General features: G+C 35.4%; 1 protein-coding gene across 1 annotated transcript; it reads left to right on the plus strand.

Annotated features, from left to right (window-relative positions):
• Window positions 1-2192: 2192 nt before the first annotated feature.
• On the plus strand, window positions 2193-16911 carry mpp1 (MAGUK p55 scaffold protein 1). Its single transcript, XM_058759234.1, has 12 exons — window positions 2193-2583; window positions 10978-11106; window positions 11316-11394; window positions 11500-11585; window positions 12421-12489; window positions 13264-13460; window positions 13595-13701; window positions 14067-14147; window positions 15005-15085; window positions 15679-15881; window positions 16005-16079; window positions 16241-16911. Exons 1-12 carry the CDS (start codon window positions 2461-2463, stop codon window positions 16415-16417), a joined length of 1407 nt encoding a protein of 468 aa, XP_058615217.1. The 5' UTR covers window positions 2193-2460; the 3' UTR covers window positions 16418-16911.
• The last annotated feature ends 1203 nt before the right edge of the window (window positions 16912-18114 follow it).

Genomic DNA, 18114 nt, shown 5'->3' on the forward strand with positions numbered 1-18114 from the left:
GCAAACAACAAATAGTCTTACTCTGTTCCTGTAGTTTTCTCCTTTATTGTGGGTATCTGAACGTTTAGGGGCAGACAAATGAAAGCTTACAGTTCATTTCATCTGGATGAATCACTTTGTTTCGACCTGAATCAGCAACATCAAATGGGATGGAAGAGGAAGCAAAACAAACATAAAGCCTGCATCTGCCCTTGTGATATTTTTAATTCTTTGTTATTAATATACATAAGAGTGGTATAGTCTTCTTGTAAAAATCTGAAAGGTGGTAAAAGGCACAAACCCACTATGCAGCCTCGTGAACTCTCTTGAGCAAGACAAGAACAATGTGCATTTACTTTTAAATTGTAACATATTTAGATATAAGTGTATGATGATGATGCATCAGCCAAGTGTTATTAAGGGAAATAAATAAACATTTTGCTTATTCGCATCTGCTTATTTGCTAATAACAGCACGAAATGTAAAGGCCCCCAGTGGTAAAGCAGAATGCATAAAGAGATTCATCTGAAAGGTATATTTATTTTATTAATTATATACATATGAACATATACATATTTAATTGGCCATATTTTAAAATGTAGGCCTATGTCATAATAGCAATATTATTCAAATTGAATGATTTCACTCAGCCTATAAGTTTTTAATTCAACACGATGATGTCTGAAGATGTCTGAAATGTCCATTTTTGTGTCTAATATAGACACGAAAACTTTTGATATTCAGCATAATACAGTCATCACTTTAATGTTAAGTTCACTTAACCTCAGAACTGTTTTATCTGACTAAATCTCACATATGACGATATTCAGATGAAATCACACACACACACGTCTGGTTTGCTATCCTTGTGGGGACTCTCCATAGGCGTAATGGTTTTTCTACTGTACAGACCGTATATTCTATCGCCCTACACCAACCCTGCACCTAAACCTACTCCTTACAGGAAACTACAGGCATTTTTAGATTTTCAAAAAACTTCATTCTGTGTGATTTATTACCTTGTTTAACCATGACCGTGACACGAGTCCCCATGAGTCTGTGTGTATTCAGGTTTAAGTCCTCACCTGAATAGAAAAACAGGTACACACACACACACACACACACACAAAAGAAGAGCATAGCCATTCATTAAGTGTTAAGATGAGATTTTGTGGTGGTCATCTTATCTTATCTTATCCCATCCCATCTTATCCCATCTTACCTACCCTTTTTCACTATTCCCTTCATTAGTCCACTATGCACACACACACACACACACACACTCTCTCTCTCAAAAAAAAGCCTGTTTAAAAGTATACATTTGTACCTTGTTTAGCACTAAAAGATGCATATTAGTACTTTAAATGAAGGATTGAATGAGTGCACATCATTTCTACTAAGCTTTTGGACACCACTACAAAACCGAAAGGGTAAAGGGAGGGATTTTGGACACAGCCAGAGTCAGTCAAATTAATTAACTGATGTAATTAAAATAAATGAATGCCTCCTGAATATGTTCTAGAGGACGCAGTTCATAACACTCAACTGTACTTTCACTACTAAAAAAAAAAAAAAAAAAAAAAAAAACTTAGTGTGTGGGACGCAAGGGGGCGTACATGCTCTTCAATTTGATATTTACTCAAGCTTGTCTTATATTGATACATTGACATGAATGCACATTCACTAACTTGCACAGGAAACGTTCGTTTTCATTTAAATTACAGTAATATACAGGAGGGTTACTTTGCTTTTCTCGTACGTTGTTTTTCTTTCTTTCTTTCTTTATTCATATATAACTATGACAGCAAAATTGAACAATCAGCTGAAAAAAGCACAAACAATACCGCTTTTCGGCATCTCGCTTATGATATTTTCAGTTTCACAGAGAAACGAAACAACTTCAATCAGCAAGTGGTGAAAACAACTATGATTCGACAAAACATTTGCTAATTTTAAAACCGTACTACGATGAAGGCTTCGCTCATTAATATTTAACAAACCTTCCTGGAGAATACAGTCACATTACATGATTAATATTCATGAACCACGCCTTCAATATAGCAGCACGCCTTTAATTCGTTAGATGACTAGCGCCCGCCTACCAACGTTTCTCTGTCAGCCAATCAATTTGGACTACTGCTACGTAATTAATATTCATGAGCTTAGTCTTCGTCGTAATAGAAATCGCTTGCGGTCCGCTTTGCGAGATATTAACTACGTAAGTGCGCACTCTGAAGGGAAGCTGCAGTGTGCCAGCCCCCTCCTCACACCAATGTTTATGTGCTTTGTCAGCTGTGTCTTGTCTCTTGCGCAAACTCTGGACTTCGAGCCCGAATCTCTCAACCTTTATCTTCAACTGTCTCAAGCTTTCTTATCACGCCGTATCGCTCTTCTGACCAACCCCTTTCGGACCTTGAGCAGACCCAACTCGGTCCAGACTATTTCTTTCTTTTTCTACCCCCTCCCCTCTATCTGTGAAACATGACATTAAATTCCAATAAAAACGAACCTGCTGTCATTCTGGAGCGTGTCAACAGCGCGCGAACAGCTCTCTCCGATCTCTATCTGGAACAGCTGCTGCAGAATAAACCCAAGTCAGACAAGGTAAGAGGATTCGCTAAACTAACCACTGATCTCACGATTACAGGAGACGACTCGTTGCCTTATTTCAGCATTTATATTTGACAGTCGGATGTTGACAGTGTGTGTCGATAGTTTTTTATCAGTGTCACAGATATAAGAGTTTCTCATGCACGTAAGGGATCTTAAGATGTTCTGGTCCAGACTGGTGCAGCCCGGTTTGAGATCAACATCACACTGCCGCTCATAACAACTTTCCTCTTCATACCATTAGATATTTTGACGATTTTAGGTCAAATAGTTTGCAAAGTAACTCGAATTAATTTCACACGACTCGCATATAAAGGCGTTGAATAGATTATCGAATATTATTTTGGCATGACGCATCGTGACGTCATGATGGTAGTGGGGAACTCGTTTCCGCAAAACGATTCTTTCGAACAGTTCTTTTAAGAACCGGATAATAACCGATTCGGTGATTCTTTTATTAAATGGTCCCTTCCTTTTATGAGATCTATTCTAAAAACTATGATTACACTTTATTTTAAGGTGTCCTTGTTACAGTGTGATCATACATTTAAGTACCGAGTAATATTAATTAACTAAATGTACTTATTGGTTAGGATTACTTGCATGTGATTGTGCATAATTAATTGTCATTATAAGAGTATTTATTACCCCCTTTTCTTCAGTTAACTTTTTTAGTGTTTTGTTGTGATTCCACGTGTCCTTGTAGTCCGTGTGAGGTAAATCTTCAATAAAATTAGGTTATATAAGTAAGTCATAACTATATTTCCAGTAAGTTTTATGTGTTTTGCAAAAGTAGCTTTCGCCCTATCAGTCAAATCCTCTGGAGAATCATTTAGACTAGACTGTTAGTGAACCGGCTCTGAATCACTGACGAGAAATGAATCATTTACCCAAGAGCTACATGACAGCTGTGTGTGCATCATTTCTCTCTGAAACAAATAAATTAATTTATATTTATTAGCATTTCATTTAATGTGGTGGGGATTTTTTTTTCAGTCTGTGCCCGGAAAATATTATTTTACTCTAAGATAATTTAATAGAAACTGATTATGCTTTTTGCTGATGTCATACTCAAATAGCTTGTCATCTCAAAATACTAGTTTAAGCAAATAAATGATTTAAGGATTGCTCTTTTGTAGCTCGGAAGACTTAATGGACTTCAGTTTATGCATCAACTTAATCTCAGATGTTTTGTTTGTTTTTTTTTGTTTGTTTTTTTGCAGGCATAAAATTAGAGCACAGCAGGTTATTCAATAAATGTTATTCTATAATTTAAGTAGGTATAATAGCTCAGGTGATTTGAATTTCATGAGCAGTTTGGTCTGGTTTTATTTTTATTTTTCTTCTTCTTCTCAGGAGAAACAAAATACCAGAAACTTCCAGTTAAAGTCTCAATTTAATTATTTTCCTTCCTTGGAAAAACAAAAGACATTGACGAGATCTCAATTAACATTGTTATAAGCTGTCAGAGATAATAATCACGTCATGTTAGCCTGGAAGCCTGTATAACTATAATGATAATTGAATTAGTCAAAGTAGTAATGTTTCAGATTCATGTGTTGACTCATCGTTATCAATCTCTCTGCTCTTCACTTTAATGGGTTAATGTCATTAACTCCTTTTCCTTGTGTTACCCGCAGTAGGCTACTTGGGACATTATGTTCCGACATGGTAAAGACATTTCCAGTTGTGAAGTAACAAGGTTAATGATTGTTTCCTGAGATAAACTCATTGATGAGGAGACAATAGTATTGTGTAGCAAAGATAGGATTAGGGGCAGGAGGCACAAGAGACATGTTAACTTTGTTTTGCCATAAGAAGTCAATTTTCTTGGTCAAATGTGATGTGTATCTGAATATCACTGAATTATGTGATGTCTAAGCGTAAACAAAACAAATCACAATAATCACTTACCAACAAAATGGCTGATATTATAAATCGATACTAAACTTTAATGTTCTATTGTGTAAGCTCCAATGTCCTGATATTATCTGCTTCCAATATCAGCCAGTTCAGACCAATCCAGTGCTAATATTGGACAATAACTTAATGATGGTCAATATATTATGAATTGGAATGCCTATTACACTGAGGTCATATCTAGGGATTTTCAGATTTGGGCCATTAAGCTAACTAGCAACCTTCCAGAACAGCAACCACCTACAGTAGAAACACAGATGAAAATCATGAAGACAATAACTTCATCGAACATTTAATTCGAATACTAAGCCTACTACCTACAGTCTAGAATACTAAGGATTTCAAGATTGCTGACAGGGGTGCTTCACTAGTCAAACTGAAAAGCACAAGCTTTCTATAAATAGAAGCGGTAATTTTCTCTGCAGATAAAGGGGGGAGTCTGGAGAACAGTTTGGAGCTGCTTGTGTATAACACGGTGTCCCTGCATTGTGTTTGCTTTAGATAAAAGGACAAGACATAGCTTTCCTGTTCACACATGGCTGATTGTAAGCACAGTAACTGTAGCACATGTATGAGTGGCTGGTCTAAAGTTTCCCTTGAAAATCTGCTTATTAACAGTAAACCTTCAAAAAAAAATAGCATTACATCACAAAAACCATGCAAGCAAATAAAGATTTAAAGAATATCATAATGTTATTGTTTATAATATTGGTACCACTTTATATTAGGTGGCCTTAACGACAATGTACTTATTGTGTTCATATTGTATTTCAAAACACTATTACTGCTATTGAGGTGGGATACGGGTAAGGTTAGGGGCAGGTTTGGTGGTCTGGGTGGGTTTAAGGGTGGGTTAAGGTGTAAGAGATGGGTCAACAGTGTAATTATAAATGTAATTACAGAAATTAATTACAGATGTAATTACATGCAGGTATTTTTATAAGTACAATGTAAAAACATGAATGTACACTATATATATTTCTGTCATGACAACTCTCGGAGGGATTGGCATGGTAATATACATGACAATGTTAATGTATTTGGTCTTGACAGAATAGATCTGCTACACTGCTGTTGCTGCAGAGCAAGTACTGAGACTTGCTACTGCCAATACATCCACAACATGCTGCTGTGAGCATGTAAGAAATACTGATGCTGCACATATAACATACATGAAATAACCCCCTATAGCATACATGAATCACCTCGTAGCAGATCTATGCAGGTGGAGCTGGGGAGGGTGGAGGGTTTCTGAAGCATGCTGCAAAATGCTACAACAAGCACTAGTCGTTTATTTGAATGTTGAGCAGAGAGCTCATTGGCTACCGATACAGGAGAGAACCAATCAGCTGTGCCATGTGATAATGATGTCATTAGGTCAGATTGAGTTAGACCTGTGCCATCGGACTGCGCCATCTAGAGTTTCATATATATATATGAATAAAGTTGGACACACTTATATATTCAACTTTATATAGAGAGCTGGGTGGTAATATAGCTACATTTTGTGACTAAATGAAAAATCAGGCAGCTGAGATATATATCGCTTTATCAGAGTTTATTGAATTGTTGGATATAATATATTTAATACAGTTTACATTTTTTGTGATGCTGTAAAGAATCACACAGTCAAGATTTGCTATATAGTATAATAGATAAAAATAAATAACTGTGGTAAAATCACTGTAAAGTTCACTGTTGTGGCCTATGGCATTTTTAAAACTGTGACAGCGGTAATATGACAAAAGAAACCAAATGCCACAAATTTCAATATTACAAGACTGTAACCATGTCATGAGCATTGAGGGTGATCAACCAGTTTTTTTTTTTTTTTTTAAGGAATTAAACAATTAAGGGATTTAATAGAATAAATAAGAAGAAAGAACCTGATTTTACAGTAATCTGTTTGAACTATTTTCAAGTGCATATTATTCATATGGTATTGTTTATTGTCTTGTCACATTCAGTTAAGAATTACATAAATCAAGTAAAGGAAATAATATATTTTCAACTCAAAACTGCAAAATTTGATGAAAAGGTGGAGTAGTTTGCAACACTGGATATTATTGTCAGTTATTTCAAGATTTCTATGGTAAAACAAAATGGTTTATCTTACCTCTTTCCATGTAATATTTTGCTACATCATGGAAGTTTTATATTAGCATATAGCTTGTGAATAATAGATTGTATTTATATTTGTTCTGCAGAGACACATTTAAATTTTTAATCACAAAGCAGTCCAGTCAATGAAGATGCATGAAATAACAGTGTAAATTAGGTCCTTTCAGGTTCATGGTTTGGAAGATGACACTTTTTAAACTCACTAGGGTTGTTTTGGCTTGTGTTGCTCAATGCAGTCTACATAGATCAGGGGTGTGCTTTGTTCCCCAGGGCATGGGACTAGACTCAACATACTGCAGGTATCAGCAAGAGTCATCAACTCTATCACACTTCTTTTGGTGAAGTGCACTGCAGTACATATCTCCTCAAAGGCCAGAGCTGTTTCTTCAGATGAAGAAAAAAAGACTATAGAGTTTTAAACTGATGTGTTTGAACATGGTAAATGATTTCAAATATTTAGAAGACTGTCTTGGTTATTGCTGCTGTTCAATTATTATTATTATAATTTTTTTGTTTGTTCAGCACTGAAAATCAAGTGACAGTTTCAACATCTTAAGCCATGCGATGACACTTCCCTGAAAACAGAGGTGGTTTTTCTTTGTCTGTTGAGTCATGTGACAGTCCTGACTCAGTGAAACTCCAAAGTAGGAAGTGTATATAAGGAGATCATGTCGCAAACTGTTATCTCGCCCTTGGGAATGAGGATGTGTTAGGGCCTCCCACAGTTATAGAATTGGCCGCATACACACTGCAAACCTTTGGGAGTGTACAAATGAAGTACTCTATTAGCATTACAGTCAACGGACTAATATGGGATTTACTGCAGGAGGATATGACCTCTGTAAAAAACTGCAATAGCTTTCGTTATGCCAACACTGAATTCTGCATATGAAACACACAGTTTCACTTTTCACAGTTGCTGATTTCACCAGGCCTTAGTCAACATATTTCGCTGCATGGACACACAATAGTAGGTTCTGTTTAGCTGACCCATGCATTGATGTTTGATCAGCCCAATCGTGGCATGCAACCTTTGCTCAGGATATTTGGCTGTTTCCTATAACATGTGACTTCCCTCTGGTGAAGACAGCGCTGTCAGCAGTACGAAGCGAGTTCATTGGAGGCTTTTGCTGATGGAGTCTACCAAAGGAGTCTAGCCTCCTCTGAGATTTTTTATAAATCTTTTACAGAATGTATTTTTCTACAAAGGTTTTGAATACATTCTGCAAAAGATTACCTGTGGGGCTTCTTGGGGTCTTTGTATAATAATTTTACATTTTGCATTATGAAATTATTTATATTTTTTTCTATTTATCTCAATATGTTACAATTTAAAAGTAAATGCACATTGTTCTTAAGGGTGGCATCTTGTCAAATATGAAGTTTGCACTTCTGCCTCTGGTCTTAATGTGTCCAGACAGATGCTATATTTATACTGGATTGAATTACATGTAAACAAGTGTCAGTAAATATGCGTTTCAAAATGATGATATAGTATGTAGAGAATCCATTTGATCAGGAAGCACAAAAGCACTGATTTGATTACCTTAATGTAGTCACTCAGACCTGGGACTCCCCACTTGTCCTGTTATCTCACTTACACTAATGGACTCAGTCTTAATACCCTTTTACCTTTACTCTCACTCTCCCTTAGGCTAACTGAAATGCAGAGAGTCTAACTTTGATTTGACTTTACAAATCACGAGTTGTACTTTTTCTTATGGAGGTTTAGTTAAAGCATCTTATGATAGTTGATTATCATATGAGTATCATATAATGTGCAACATCAATTTTATTTGTAAATCTGATCGTGTTTTTCATGTCACTCATGTTAATCATATCTTGATATGTTTGTCCCTTGTCCCTGCATGTACTATTGTTTTAATTTAGCGATGTAAACAATCAAGCGATTGAGATTTGCTATAGCTTAGGGGCTAAACCTCAGCGACAGATAACATATTGAGGCCTCTATTTCTTCAGGTGCTCCTCCAGATGTGCATTAGATCAGCCACGTGTTGATTCTGATTTAGCACATCAAAAGGGCCGTAGTGCAGTTACAATGGAGCATTTCAGTGTTATTTAGTACAGTATACCTTAACATCATCAAATGTGTGTGATTCTATACGCAACAACTTTGTGGACACCTAAAATATGAAAGAACTGTGTCGAATTTGCATGCTCTAATATTATCACAGACTAATGGCTTTCATTTGATATGCAGTTTACAGAACAAACTTGTTTGAGGGATTTTAAAGAATGTTTTTCACTTCTGTTTTACACGAAAACTTTAGGTGTGTCAAGTTAAAACACTGAAATGATTCATGGCTCAAGACAAGCATGCTTTGTCTCATTCTTTGCTTTCAAAAACAACCTCTTTCAAAAGAAATGTTAGAGATTGCTTATGGTTTTGTACATGCCATTTGCAGTAATCTAATCCTTAGAGTTTGGCCATGGACAGATCCATGGTCCAATGGAAAGGGCCAGTTATTATACATGTTGAACTGCCAAATTATAAAATCATGCTGTTATTTTTTCTAAATCTTATTAAATGAGGAATAGCTATGGGGTAAAGTGTGCCAGTGGTTAAACTAATAGCAATAGTAAGCATCCAAAAGCACTCTTGAAAATTGTTTCACTAAATTCAAATAATTATAAACTTTGGCTAGTTTACAAAATTAATTCATTGTGCAGTAAAAATTTACATTGGAAGGGGACTGCATTTATTTTATTTTTTTTCTAATTTAGTTTTATTGTTTTGTTTATTGCTCAATGATGACACTCAGTGAGGAAAAGATCTGTCGCTAATTTCGTTTCATCACGACTTCAAGCATTTTCAATGTGCTTTTCCTTTTGTTAGAGGACAACTTGACAGGACAGCTCACCCCGATCAACATTCATTCACCGTCATGTTGTTCTAAACTGTATGGCTTTTTTTTTTAAAGGAACACATTCAGTTTTTCAGTGTTTTGTGGCACAGCTTGTCCTGATTGTCCAATATGAATAGGTCATGAATTTCACAATGTAGGAAAAAATCATACTTCATCATCATTTCGAGCTGACACCAGATTTTGCAGATCAGTAAAACCTAACATCAACCCATCATGTTAGTCGTCGCGTCATCAAACTCAACTCAAAGCTGAGGTCTAAAGTCCTGATCATGTAATAGTAGTAATGTGGTGTAAACTTTGTCCTGAGCACTTGTACATTGTTATGCGTTTGCTGAGCATCAAGACGTGTACGTGAAGATCGCTTTTTTTGTGCATGTCTTCTTAGTATTATTGAAATGACTGGCTGCTGCTCTCTAGGCCCACTGCTGTGTCTGTAAAAGCAGATTATTGACAACCCGAGCATCTCTGTCATATTTTGCTCATAAATGATGCTTGAGGTTACCAGATTTACCCTAGGCCTGAAAAATAATTATAGCATGACAGTAGTTGCACTGCAACCAATAAGATATGTTGTCTCGCTCTGTGGACTGTGTGGAAAAAAACAAAAAACAAAACATGAATTCAACATGTAACCAAAAAAAATAATTAATCAGTAAATAAATACAAGATGAGTTAAGAGTGCTGTCTTACATCCGTTATTGTATTTAGCAGTGTAATAGTTTAGTAGTTTGTAATAATGTCAGCTGCAAAAATAACTGTCTAAGCGTATGTATTGCAGATTTTTCACTGTATGGTTTTAGTAAATCCTGACAGTATTTTTTTACATTTATTTTTTAATGCCAAAATAAGGTTTGTGTTGGTGCTAAATCTGGCCCTATATGTATGAACAATAATTGGACAACATTAATAAAGAATTAAGCCACGTTTGATACATTTCAGACTGAAGTTCAATTTTAAATCACTAATAAAAAGTTGGACAAAGAAAAAAAAACAGTAGTATCAAACCATTTCTTTAACAGATCAGATTCACTCTTTGTCCATAAGAACTTATGTATTGGACCACTCAGTGTAACATATTATTAAACAGAGCAAAATAAAAGGCACCATTACTACTTTCTGAGGACGTTTGTTTAGTCATGTCAGTCGAAATCAAGCCCCCTCATCAGACAACATAACCATGCCAACCAGTTCCCAGCATTGTAGGATTTAATGAAGTGTTAAGATGTAACCGTTTAATCGTTAACCCAGGACAGATGTCCACATTGACTCTTTAATTCTAATCCTTCATCATACCATTTTATTTTACACCTACAAAAAAAAAAAAAAGTTTTTAGTTTACAAATCATATATGATTCCTCCCTAATATCTTGTCTAAGATATATGGATTCAGCTAATACAAAACTAATTAATGGGATTCCTGTAATACAGATCGTAACGTGCTCCATGTTTGCATTCCCAGGCCGCCATGCAGACTTATGACTGCAAAGGACAGGAAGTCTTCTCCAACGGCAGCGCTGGCCATATAAACGGCAAAGACGCAAGCAGGATGCGAGAAGTGGCCTTTGAGAAGAGCCCCTCTGAGCCACTGGTATAAATTTTTTATTTCATTTCTGCATTTCATTTAATGTTTCAAAATGACTATCTAATTCAAATGCTTTTTAAACATACAAAAGAGAGTAGAATTAAACTCATTGGAGTCATTAAATGATTTGAAAGTAATGATTCACCCAAACATTTAAATGATGTCTAATTTACTTGTGTCAGTCCTGTCTAAATTTGTGTTTTGTGCATGTTCAGGGTGTAACTCTTAAGCTGAATGAAAGGCAGATGTGTACAGTAGCGAGAATATTGCATGGAGGGATGGTACACAGACAAGGTACAGTGGATTTATGGTTTGTTTGTGAATAATAATCAGTTTCCGTACAGCTCAATGAATAATTGCTAATGACAAACCTTTTGTTTATTTTTTATTTTTTAACAGGTTCTTTACATGAAGGTGATGAAATCGCAGAGATTAATGGGAAAAGTGTTGCTAATCAAAGTGTAGACCAGCTACAGAAGATTCTGGTGGGTTGTGTTCTCATTTGTGGAATAGTACATTTTAGCATACTTTTAAAAAGAGCACTTATTATGAATAAAATACACTGTAAAAGAATAAGTGTGAACTGAATTCACACTTAAAAAAATGAATATTTAACAATAAATGAAATGTGTAATACTAAAATTTATCAATTAGTTTAGTGTAAGACTGCTTTCTTGGCAGCATTCATGCATTGAAAAGCATTCAATAATTGGCTAAAATATATCTTAATGTCATTTCTATTGAAACTTGTATGTCAAATATATGTGTCATTACACTTAACTTTTCTCCGCAAGTAGTAGCATGACAAAATTCTACATGCACTGTTTTAATGTTAAACACATTGTATAATGTATAAACACACTGTGTTATATCATACATGATAGTATACAATGAAAAGATTGAATCTCAGGAAAACTACAGAGAATTGCTTGGGTCATATTTCATCCTAAAATCTAAAGAAAAATAAGAAATGATATTTAACATGTTTTGTTAATGCGAAGTGAATGAAGTATATATAATGATAGCATTCGTGTACGACTGACAGGAGGATTTTCATGACTGCATTAGATTATTGAGAATGATGTATACTGTATTTGTGTTATGCTAATTAGAATTTGGCATGAAGATGAAGCTTCAGTTCAAGTTTCTGTTGTGTAACTACTTTATTAAAAGCTGAACTTTAAATTCTGGGTAGCTTGATGTTTAGCTATAGTTTCAAAGCAGCTCCCTGAGTTTTTAAGAAAAATTAACACTCCAAGATGTTTCTGTGGTTGTGTTACCTTTTGATTTATTGTTGTTGGATGCTGTTCAACATTACAGAAAGACACAAACGGTGTTGTCACATTGAAAATCATCCCCAATCAGCAAAGTCGCCCCATAGCATGTGAGGTGAGTAAAAAAAAAAAAAAAATGTAAATTGCAAAACCAATGTCACATTTTACCAGTTTCTTGCTTTTATTTTTATTTATCACAGTCTACTCAACTTGCGTTTTCCTTTGATCAGTAAATACACACTTAAATGTGATTTTATCACTTCTTTCTTTGTCTATCCTGTATCCTTGGTTAAATTAAGGTTTGGTGTTTATCATGGGAATGGGAAACTGATTGAAAGACACAGGTGACTATTTAAAGCATCAATAGCAGATAACTACACTTACTTTTCTCATTAGATGAAGTAACTACAAACTTTCTTCTGCCATCTGCTGGTCACACAGCATCAAACTGAACTGCAGTTGATTAAAACTTATTAGACATGTTTTTGATGTTGTGTAGAGCGATGGCAGTCCTCATTCACCATATACAAGTAACCATTGTGCTGTTGTGAGGTTCGAACATGTAGGTCCATCTAGAGCTTTTCTTATCATGTTTAGCCTGTAACTAGTTGTAGCTGTAGATATTGTCACTAATCTATCTATTTAACATTCTATTATTTAAAATAATATTTTAACCAACAATGAATGTATCACGAGGGAATTTTTATTTTTTTTTTTTTTTTGAAGATGCTAGTTACAGCTTCTACAGTAAGTAAGAAAGATGTTCCTGGGTCAACATCTTTTGTTGCCCATGGAGAAACCAATCCCTATGAAATCAGTTATTGGCTGATACGTCATGCATACAATGGTTTTATGCGGGAGTAATGTTTTTCAATGAATGTTTTTGCAGACGTATATGAGAGCACAATTCGACTATGACCCTGCCAAAGATGAACTTATCCCGTGCAAAGAAGCCGGCCTGAAATTTCAAACGGGTGACATCATTCAAATTATTAATAAGAAGGATCCAAACTGGTGGCAAGGAAAGGTGGACAACTCCTCCACAGACTTCGCAGGACTCCTCCCTTCTCCAGAACTTCAGGAATGGTACGGTCTGACATGCATTCATCTTTTTTCTATATTTGATGACAGGCTGACTTTCTTTGAAGTTACGGAGAGATTAGTAATGTACACGTACGATCTCCCTGTCTTTCACAAGTCAAACATTTCATTTTTTTCAGGCGAGTAGCAAGCAAAAGCAAAGCAACACGGGAAGTTAGTCAGTCCTGCAGTCCTTTCGGCAAGAAGAAGAAATGCAAAGACAAATACCTTGCCAAACACAGCTCAAGTAAGTGAAACTCACTTCTTCATCATTTCTAATACCTCACATGTGGTGCATGTTAATTTTGAGAAGATGATTTAAGCTGTTGATATTCTGCGCTTTGGGTTTGTGTTCGCTTTCATGTAGCTTAATTACTTTTTGGATGTAAAGGTGACACCCCTAATGTAAAATTAGATTTCATAATAATGAAAATACCATCTCCCAGCAACCAGTTTATGGCTGTAAAAAACACTCAATGTAGTAACCCAGAAATAATTTTATTTTCTGTATGAATCACAAATGTTGTCTGTGTTAAAGCACAACATATGTCCGCTGTTGTAGAAACATGCTCTTGTCATGCATTAACTAAAGAATTTTTGTTTCTCCCTTAGTCTTTGACCAGCTTGATGTAATATCCTATGAGGAGGTAGTGAGACTGCCTGCATTCAACAGAAAAACTCTGGTTCTCATTGGTAAGCATCATCATAGCTATCTTAGACACAGCTCAGACCGGCAGGGAATTCTTCATCATGGACGTCACAGACTGTGATCATGTCTTTCCACAGTTATTAACATTGTAAACCTAGCCAAAGTTTTTTTTTACATTGTAATTAAAAAAATTTATTAATTAAAATTTGAGGGTGTGACCGTATAATTCTCCCTTCTAACAACATTAATTGATCTCTCACTATTTTTTCTTTTGGACCTTTTTCACATTTCCCAGTTTCTCAGCAGCAGAAGTCATCATAGTTGAGTAAACTTCTATAGCAGTGGACAGGAGACTACATCAAATATATTTGCTTCATGATGTGTTTTCATGGCTTTCAAAGAGAGGAAAAAAAATAGAAAGAGATTGATAACAGCAGTCAGAAAAAAGAACAATGTCAAATTTACCATCACTCCCATAGACGCTATATTAGAAACACCCTCACTGCAGTGTATACTATTTTTTGGAATTTTATGCAAAGGTAAAGTGTTATAAATGTACATACATTTTTAAAAAAGGAATATATACAGTATATATATATTCTACAGTATATATGACTTTTCAGGATTTACAATGCTGATGACCTTTAAAACATGGCATCACAATTTGTGAAAAGGGTCCATTGGAGCAAATGGGAATGCAAAAATATATTTGTTGTAATTTGTGTCAGAAGTTTACCCAACTATGAAAACTTCTGCATACAATGGAAATATGAAAACGAGTCCCTTGATAAAACGTAGATCACACAGATCAACAAAGATGATCTTAATATTTGAAAATGCACAGTTGATTTGAAGTTTACAGGCTGAAATGTGTTATTTGCTCTTTTGCTGTTGTTTCAAGGTGCACCTGGAGTTGGAAGGAGCCATATTAAAAATTCACTGCTGAGCAAATATCCTGAGAAGTTTGCTTACCCAGCACCACGTATGTACTGCCTAGCTGCATCTTATTCATTTCTTAACTATGAACTCTTCCACCTGTTTTTGAGAGTGTGAGAGCCAAACTTAATTGTACTCATCTAAACACCACATCCAGCAGTGCAGACGGTGTTTGCAAACAGTAGCTACAGTAGAAACCATCGTTCTGCTATTTCAAACATTTTTTTTACCACCGAGTGAAAAACTATCAACTAAAAAAATCAATGTGAGGATATTAGAGGCTTTAAAGGGGCTTAAAGTTTTTTAGTCATTTTAATTGCAATTTTTAATGCTTTAAAAAGCACCTAAGACTGATTTGAAATCATTTTCACTTCAAAATTATTTTCTTAATCTCTAGTTTTATTTTTCAATTTTTTAGTTTTTCACTTAGTTAAACAAAACTTCAAAAGATATCAATGACATATCTTTTAGAGATAATTCATTATTTAATTATTTATAGATAACTTTTAGAGCTTAATTTAAGATATATTCTCTGAAAACAGGTGTTACAAAAATCTTATTTTGAGAATATTTACTAAAAGATAAGACAAATAATGAACAAAAAAACGAATCATAAAAACATACAATTTTTCTTTGTAGACACCACTAGACCCCAGAAGAAGGATGAGGAGAATGGCAAAGAATATTACTTCATTTCCAATGATGAAATGACCAAATGCATCATCGGGAATGAGCTACTTGAATACGGCAGTTACCAGGGACACATGTTTGGGACTAAGATCGAAACTGTCCACAAGATTCACGAGCAAGGGAAAATCGCCATGCTGGATGTGGAACCGCAGGTAATGACACACTGCCAAGTCAACCGTCGATTTAATTAACATAAAATCTGATCCCTAGCATTGTGGAGATATGAATGAGCCTTGCAGTGTCACTAATTCTAGCAAAATTATGTTTTTCTCCAGACGCTGAAAGTGCTCAGAACGGCAGAGTTCGCTCCTCTCGTGATGTTCATTGCTCCTACAAACACTGGCAATCAGGTTAGAAACTGATTTATTCGAACTGATTTTGAATAAATTAGAAACTTTAAGCCCCAGATGTTCATTCCTACGCATGCTTATGACCTGAAGGTTGTAACGCAACAATCTTTCATTTTTACACTCGAAAGATTTGTAACCGAAGTTTCCATTCTACTTTTCAGTCAGAGGCGGTGCAGAACATCCAGAAAGAATCCGACAGCATCCTTGGTGCATACCGCCACTTCTTCGATGAAATGCTCGTCAACAACGATGTAGATGAGAGTGTTAAGGGTGTGGAGGAGGCCATCGAGAGAGCCTCCTCAACCCCGCAGTGGGTACCGATCTCCTGGGTGTACTAAAAACCCAATCCCTTTCTCCAGTCGACCCTCCAAAAATCCCACTCACACGGTGCCCTGCCTAATATAGTCGTTATCAAGACAGTTTGCACATGAATAAGTGTTTTATAGAATGTTTGGCAAAAAAGCAATAAGTTTGTTCTTTTTGTTTAATATGTGAATGATTTTCAAATGACAGAGCGCTATAGCATTAAGCGATGACATTGTTAGCGATGCAAAAAGGACCTCTACTGTGATTCAAAATACCACTCAGTTCATTAAGGTCTGTTGGTTTTCGATCTTCCCTGAAGTTTCAGTGCGTGTTTTTTGTAACATGTGCCATGGTGTTCTTTTTAAAGATAATTACATTTAAAAACACAGGGAAATTGTATCAGTCAATATTTGAAAGCAGGTTTGTCGTGTCCTGAAATGTTCTTCATAATTATATATGGATTTACCTCAAGTTGTAATGTAAGGCACTTTTAAAAGAACTGAATAAACCTCTCCCTACACTCCAACTGTGACTGTCTGACTAGCTACACCATCTTTTTCACGTTTTAGCACTGGTGTCTGTGAGGAACGTTTTAGCAGTTTCAGCTCTTTCATGGATGTTGGTTTTGTGAAGTTCTCTGTGCTTGGTTTTTGTGGAAACACGGTCTGTTGTTCTTGAAGCACCAAACAATTGGACTGATAAGGTTACAGATGCTAGTGCTAAGTTAAAAAGATGATATATACACGTTTACTTCTGTCATTTCAACCATTTAACCAATCATGAAAACAGGTTCACACAGATGATAAGTTTATGTCTGGCCTGCAGTGTGCCTCAATACATTTCTCCTGATCATTTGCACACTGATTTTTGATCACAGTGCTAGAAGTTTTATTTCATTTAACGTTCAAAAAAAGTGTGGGAACTTGCTGCATGTAAAGTCAGATGTATTATACTAATAATGTTTCTGGCCCGAATTGTGAGAGACAGATTCACACATAAATTTTAACGTCCTTTAAACAGTTCAAGATCATGGTTCAACTTCATCTTTATCGATTTCATCGGGTCGGACTAAAATACACAGCTACTATGAAAGTGGTAAACAAACATTAGGCTAAATATGATATTCATACACAATAAGCAAATGTGCCTAAAACAGACCTTTGTACCCTGCGTTCAGATGGATAGGGGCAATGCAACCACACCATGTAAGTGTTAGCATGTTGCTAAATTCATTATCTTTGTAAAATATATATCTTTTAGTAAAAGTTTAATAACAATGGCTTTGCATTCCACTTTAGTTCAAACGAAAAACTTCCACAGAGCAAGGAATTTGAGAAATATTAATTAGAGTATGTTTACTGACCACTAGATGGCAGTATAGGATTGTGTTAAAGGTAATAGAAGAATTAGAGAGTGGAGAATGTAGTGTACTTGCTGAATTCAGATCCGCATACTAGCATATTACTCTTACTGTTCTGCCTTATAAAGATATAGTAAAAATTGTAAGTCTATCCATCTATGTCTGTCTAATTATCTGTATGTTTACTTCTGAAGCACTTCTTACAGTTGCGGAGTAATTTGAGCCTCCAGCTATGTATTCTGATTTATTTTTATTTTTTTTGCATTCAACATTTAAATTATAAATATTTCATTATATTGAATGTGAATGACATACAATTGCATTTTACGTTTTATGATTATTGCCATTAGAGGGCCCTGTAGGATCTCT

This window comes from Onychostoma macrolepis, chromosome 21, assembly GCF_012432095.1.
Source record: "Onychostoma macrolepis isolate SWU-2019 chromosome 21, ASM1243209v1, whole genome shotgun sequence".
NCBI lineage: Eukaryota > Metazoa > Chordata > Actinopteri > Cypriniformes > Cyprinidae > Onychostoma > Onychostoma macrolepis.

Excerpts from the sequence above, each read along its gene's own strand:
- mpp1 (XM_058759234.1), top strand. The coding sequence starts at position 2,461 with ATGACATTAAATTCCAATAAAAACGAACCTGCTGTCATTCTGGAGCGT. Across the intron at positions 2,584-10,977 it reads ATAAACCCAAGTCAGACAAG|GCCGCCATGCAGACTTATGA; the intron begins GTAAGAGGATTC and ends TTGCATTCCCAG. Across the intron at positions 16,080-16,240 it reads CTACAAACACTGGCAATCAG|TCAGAGGCGGTGCAGAACAT; the intron begins GTTAGAAACTGA and ends TCTACTTTTCAG.